The sequence below is a fragment of the Malus domestica genome, chromosome 01 (assembly GCF_042453785.1).
Source record: "Malus domestica chromosome 01, GDT2T_hap1".
Classification (NCBI taxonomy): Eukaryota; Viridiplantae; Streptophyta; class Magnoliopsida; order Rosales; family Rosaceae; genus Malus; species Malus domestica.
In genome coordinates, this window is record NC_091661.1 from 15292344 (window position 1) to 15299004 (window position 6661).

The 6661-nt window shown below is 35.1% G+C and overlaps 1 protein-coding gene across 1 annotated transcript; it reads left to right on the forward strand.

The window, feature by feature from the left end:
- The first annotated feature begins 1587 nt into the window (after positions 1-1587).
- Positions 1588-4154, forward strand: LOC114826087 (two-component response regulator ORR26-like). The gene is made up of 5 exons (XM_029105847.1): positions 1588-1729; positions 1845-1997; positions 2553-2984; positions 3195-3271; positions 3357-4154. Exons 1-5 carry the CDS (start codon positions 1588-1590, stop codon positions 4152-4154), a joined length of 1602 nt encoding a protein of 533 aa, XP_028961680.1.
- The last annotated feature ends 2507 nt before the right edge of the window (positions 4155-6661 follow it).

Consider the following 6661-nt stretch of genomic DNA (forward strand, 5'->3'; position numbering starts at 1 on the left):
GAGCTTGCCATGTGTATTTTTGTAATAATTTAGGGTTTAGGTTAACATAGGGTATAGGGTTTTTGCATCTTCATTAAGTGAGCGAAGCAAGATTTCTGGTTTCTTTTGAATTTTTTAAAGCTACCTCTTTTTGTTTTGCTGTAATACTACCTCAAGTATGATGGATTCATCATCGAACTACATTGATGTAAATTCCAAGTTCCAATCGACATCTAGTGAAATCAAATCTCAAACAACTTGTAGTTTGCTATGGAAGACATGTTGCAAGTAGCTCTTTTATTTGATGCGATATGTGGAACAAATAACATAGCTGGTTAAGGAACCACCTTTGGTTGGCATGGCATGGTCATGAGTTTGGGACACATGTTAAGTTTTAACTAGACAATGGCAATCACTAAGCTTGTCGTGCTCCCTATTTTTCATCCGTTTCTCTAGATTATTGTGTGAGTTTTGATTTTCGGGTTTTCGTTAAAATATTGTGTGCACCGCCAATTTTCAGGTTTCCATTATATTATTGTGTGCGCCGTCAATATTTAGGTTTCCGTACCTACGTTAAGCTCATTGCATTACACCAAAATTGTTAATTATGCTGTTAATGCACGTTTATTTACTTCAAATAGATATTGAAATTGTTTTCATTCTTGGCTCTTCGTGCCTTTACTAACGCATACAAAATCGCGGCTACATGTTCGAGCTCATTGCATTCCGCCGAAATTTTTAATTGTGCTTCTAATGGCATATGTTTATTTACTTGAAAATTTCCAATTCTTGAGAAGCGCATATAGAATCACGATTGTACGTTGGAGCTAATTGCATTGCCCCGAAATTCTTAATTATGTGGCTAATGATATGTTTATTTCATTTACTTGAAATTTACATTGAAGTTGTTTCGGTTGATAACCACATGCGTTTACTAATGCATACTGAATCTAAAGTATGTTGGTTTCATGCTACAATTCGTAAATTAATACCAGAAAAATCATGAATAAGATTAAATGATGAATTGGAAGGTAGTTCATCTCATTCTCCATTCTTCCTTCATTCCAAGTAAGTAAACATGCCATAAAAAGATTTGAAACGTACATGACATTCTGGTCAAAACAAATCCGTAATAGGAGGGTAACTGAATAAAACACACATATATGTAATTATTCAGTTACCCTTTACCACCTTCTTCTTCTTCTTCTATAACCGGCAGTTGTTCCTAAGTATGATTATCATGCCAATTTTACTTTTGACTTCGTTATAGTAATTAATGATTATTGTTACAGTCTCTTTTTAAATTTGCACTCCCAAGCAACTTCAACTTGTTCAGAATATTTGAAAAACTATGGATGCTCAAATCTATACCCAACTTATCTGATTTGCTGAAGAAACAAAATGTTTATCTCCTCATAATTGTAATTAACAATACTTCTCATACATATTCTGTAACAAATTGTTAGAACATACAACACTACTATTTTCAGGTAAGTTACAACACTCAGGCCCAAACTTGTACTGTATAAGGAATTCAAATATCTGCATAAATTACGGGTTATTTTTCTCGTAAAATCTTTTGTAAGATTATAGCAATCGTGCGAAGCCATGAATGATGAGAAGGCCGTCCCAGTCGAATCTATGAAGAATTGTAGTCCAGTACCTGAAGCTGTCACTGTTTTGGCTGTTGACGGTGATTCTGCATGTCTTACTTTACTATCAAGAATGCTTTGTAAGTTGGGGTATAAAGGTAACTAGCATAAAACAAAACAGTTCTCTGTTTTTGGTTGAATTTGGTATGATTATGTTTAAATTATTTTTCTCCCTGATAGTTTCTAACATAATTTACTCTTAATTCCTATCAGTTTTGACAGCAAAAAGAGCCTGTGATGCATTATCCATTGCTCAGAAGAAGGAAAGTGAGCTTCATCTTGTTCTGACTGAGGTTCACCTGCCGGACATGGACAAATATGAGCTCCTAGAAAGAATGAGGGCAGTTTCCAAATTACCAGTTGTTAGTAAGTCCTCAATCTCAAAGGCACCATTGTTTTCTTTTGTTGGCAAGACGATATTTTACACTACTCTAATTTATAGAAAAGGAAATTCAAGCTTGGGCGTAAGGCTTCATACACACTAGCCCTAGCCAATTTTTGTAACCAATGTCTGCAACACTATTGTTATTACTTTTCATTTACTTATACCGTACAAATGTCATAAAGGAGCTGTTCATTCTCTTTATCATCATTTAATGATCAACTATAAAAGATCTCATTGAATTTGGAGACTGTTCAGCCATCCATATTTGTTTATTCATCTTCGAATCTAATGAAATTTTTCTGTAGATGATATTTAGCGGTGTTAATTAAAGAGAATGAATGGTTTTGACTATAACGTTGATCCAATGAAATGATGTCACATTGTCATTAAAGAAGAAAATTACTTCTTACATGTAACAAGCCAGGTTTGTCAACATTCTATCCATAGAGTTAGGCCTCTCTGATAGCATATGTTGCTGGACTTTCCATTCTAATTTTTGAATTGTTTGTATTTTAACTTTCTCAATTTTTATGCAGTTATGTCTGATGATGATGATGAGAATGCCATGCTAGGTGGGCTGTTCAAAGGGGCAGTATATTACATTGTTAAACCACTCACAATGGACAGCCTAAAAAACCTATGGCAATTTGCATTCATCAGCAATAGAGATGCAGTCACCACCAACAACAATAGAGATGCAGTGATAGATCTCACTGCAGATGACAGCAGTGGTGAGTTCCAACAGGAGTACACATCAAATGAGGGTTTGGAGATTGAATCGATTACGAAGAAAGAGAAGCAGATCAGCCGTCGAAAATCACTGAAACGGAAAAATCCAGAAGGGATGAACAAAGATAAGGGAGGAGATAATTCTGATTCAACTTGTACCCAAAAGAAGCCAAAGATGGTTTGGACTAATGAGCTTCATAAGAAATTCGTGCAAGCTGTTACGTTGCTGGGAGTTGATAGTAAGAGTCTCTTCTTATTTTTTTTTATACAAGCAATCTAAACTGCGGGGATGGGGATTCGAGCTTGGGTTCACAGGGAAGAGCACATCCACTCTAGCCAATATGGTTGCACCCACGTGTGCAGACTCTTGATATTATTTTTTGTGCTGAATTTTATTCTTGCTTTGGTGCCATTCAGAATTATGGTAGCTAATTTATTTCTTGACTTAGGTGCTCATCCAAAGAAAATACTTCAGCACATGAATGTCCCTGGCCTGTGGAAGGAAAATGTTTCAAGCCATTTGCAGGTTTGTTTCCTCGCAAATTCATATAACAAGAAACATCAACAGATTCTTTGCTCTGTAATCCTTGATTAAGCATTATTTTCCGCAGAAGTATCGCCTCTCCTTGAAGCAGGAACAAGAAGAAATCATGATGAGGAAGGCCAGAGAAACTACAGAATCAAGTTTTCCTACATCGCCATTAAACTTTCCAGGAGGTTCTTCAAATCAGTTTCCGAAGCAATCACCCTTCACATCAACAGCATATCAACCAGAAATCAGAAGCCATTGTCGGAACCCAAGTAGTAACATGACTAGACCTTCCCCTGGTTCTACTTTTGTATGTCTTCCTAGTACTCAATCAAGCAACGAGTCAACTTTTGCATCAAACCATTTTTCATCAAATTACAAAAATGGGCAACCAACCCTAAGCAATCACTTTGGAAAGGTTGCAAGCTATATGAACTTCGATTTCCCAATATTGCTGCATAATTATATACAACAAGAAGAGCATCAGCAGCAACTTATTCAACCACGGCTTTTGTTTTCACCACCATCGCAAATGCCTTCACCTCTGCCTCCGCCAGAAGAGCAACAAGGAAATAACATTTTTGGCAGTGAAAATCAACTTCAACCACAGGTTCTACTGGCACCACCATCACTACCACCACCAGCACAGGAGCAAGGTAACCATGATGACATTTTTGGGCTTGGAAAGCAGTTTCAAACAAATGATGTGCTACTGTCACCACAAAGGAAATTGCCTTCACTGGCACCAACACCAGCAACACAGGAGCAGAAGGAAACTGATATGTTTGGGATTGAAAGAGGAGATATGGATGACTTATTCGACATTGCAAAAGGCACGACTCAGCAGTTCCATGATGTCAATTTCGATGATTTCTGGTGAGTTCTGGTGGTGATCAAGCATATATCTTGGGTTATGTTAATGCTAGTGTAAGTGTAATGTAAGCTTCATAAAAGGCTACTAATTATCCATACATACAACACATTAATACAGAAAATTATACTCAGTTGTAAGCTGTTTTCTCAATGACAAAAGTGACAGCATTATTGGACACTTAGGATTTCATATATTTAAGGTTGAGAATTGGGTGAAACTTAATTTCTTTTTTGTTAATAGATTTTAAGTTTATTGTTACAAGGACGTAGGCGACATTTCATGAATGCATATATATCATGAATGCATACATACTTTATAATTATTATTCAAATTGATCCTTCAAAGCTTGGTTTGTTTCTGTTGCAAGCCAAGCTCCTCCAATGTAAATTTGAGTCTATTTCGACTTGAAAACGAGTTGTATCGGGCCGATTTATAGCACTAATTAAGCACTGATTACGAACAGGAGGGTGATATATGTATCAAATGTTAATCTTTTTGTGCTCTGCTCTAACATTAAAAGATTTTTAATTTTAGTTTTGATGCATCAGTGGGCAAAACAGAGAAGAATTTTATGGGCTGTTTGGCTGTTTGGATATAAAATTTTGTTTTTGAAACTAAGTAGTACATTCATTATTTTTAAAATACAGAAATTGGATCTAAGAAGGTTATCCAACATTTTTTTTTATAAATAATTTTCAATTAACTATTTAGTCCTTTTTTTCTTTTTTCTATTTTTTTCCAAAAACTATTTAGTCCTTTCAATATTAACTTCTTTTTAGTTAATGCAGTGAGCGCATATGACACTTCGTGAAATGTGAATGTATGCACTTCCAGGCATATATTGATTTTTAAGTCAATCATGAAGGATCGTCAATATTTAAAAAAAAAAAAGGAAGATTAAGATTAGGCGAGTCGATCTAACACATAAGACTTGGTTATTAGTTTACCATAGTAGTCTTATTTTCTAAACCACTACAATACGGTCAGAAAGTATCAAGACCCTAATAATTAGCCATCAACTATAAAGTGGGTAGGGGTGGGTTCGGTTCCGTTTGGTTTGGTTTTGAAGAAGTTGCGGTTTCACCATAAAACCAATTGGCAATATAGGAAGTAGTCCAACCTCTTATAAGCCTTTGCAAGGTTTTTCCTCTCATCAATGTGGGATTCATTCTCAACACGTCCCCTTAAGTGTGGCGAATATTCAAGCCTAACACGTGGACAATACAACGGGATAACGTGGAGCGTGTGTGGCCGTTTGACTTCACACGTGTGACAACCTGCTCTGATACCATGAAGAAGTTGAGACTCCACCATAAAACCAATTGGCAATATAGGGAGTAGCCCAACCCTTTATAAGCCTTTGCAAGGTTTTTTCTCCCATCAACGTGGGATTCATTCTTAACAAGTTTTTTGCCAAAACCGGAAACCGAAATGAAATTACTGTTCGGTTCATTTTAGTTTGATTTTTTGTCAGTTTATGTTCGGTTCGGTTTGTATTTGGTTCGGTTTTTTTTTTTTTTTTCCAATAGCAAAAAGAATTCTTAAGAAAACAAAACTTTCAACCATTATGTAATACATATTCCAGAGGAGTATAAATAAATTCATAGTCCCATTTCAACATAATCGATAAAATAAGCATTCTAAATTTCCAATAGAATCAAAGACAATGAAAATAAACATTCAAAGTTCAATTACAATCAAGTCTTCAAAAGTCCAAAGTTAAATAAACATCAAAGTTCAAATCTTCCAAAAGTCCAAACTTCAAATAAACATCAAAGTTCAAGCTTCCACACCTAAAATAAACATTTCAAAGTCCAAACTTTAAATAAATATTCGACTTAAAATAAACATTACAACTAAGTGTCATAAACATAGGAATAAGCATCATTGAATTAAGAACTTGTGTCATCTATTACCATTTAAGACACGAAATAAGTGTCATAAACATAGGAATAAGCGTCATGATATACTAATCATGACATACGCACAGTGTCATGTATAGCTTTTAGAGACACCTAACAAGCGTTATTGAATTAAAAACGCGTGTCATCTATTTCAATTTGAGATGCAGAATATGTGTCATAAACAGAGGAATGAGCGTCATGGTATAGTAAACATGACATTTGTATAGCGTCATTTACCATAGCACTGCAGTGTCATTGAATATTACCAACGACACACAAAGCGTGTCATAAACGATTCAATACATGTCCTAAAATATGTATGATGACATATAAGAAGACTTGCATAATTCATCCAAGAAGCAAGATATTTACCTCAAATTAAACAGTATTGCTTCATAAATTTGTAATTCATCCACTACCAAAGGATTACAAAAGACAATATAATGTGTAGAGTTTCCTACTAAAATAAAACTATAAGTTCACTTAATTTAAAATTTCACAAACCAGCTAATCTAGTGTTTCATCTATTGGGATGAAGTCATCAACATACTCAGCCCACTCTATTCTTAACGCATCAATTTCATGTTGAGTGTATGTAGCTTTTTCTTT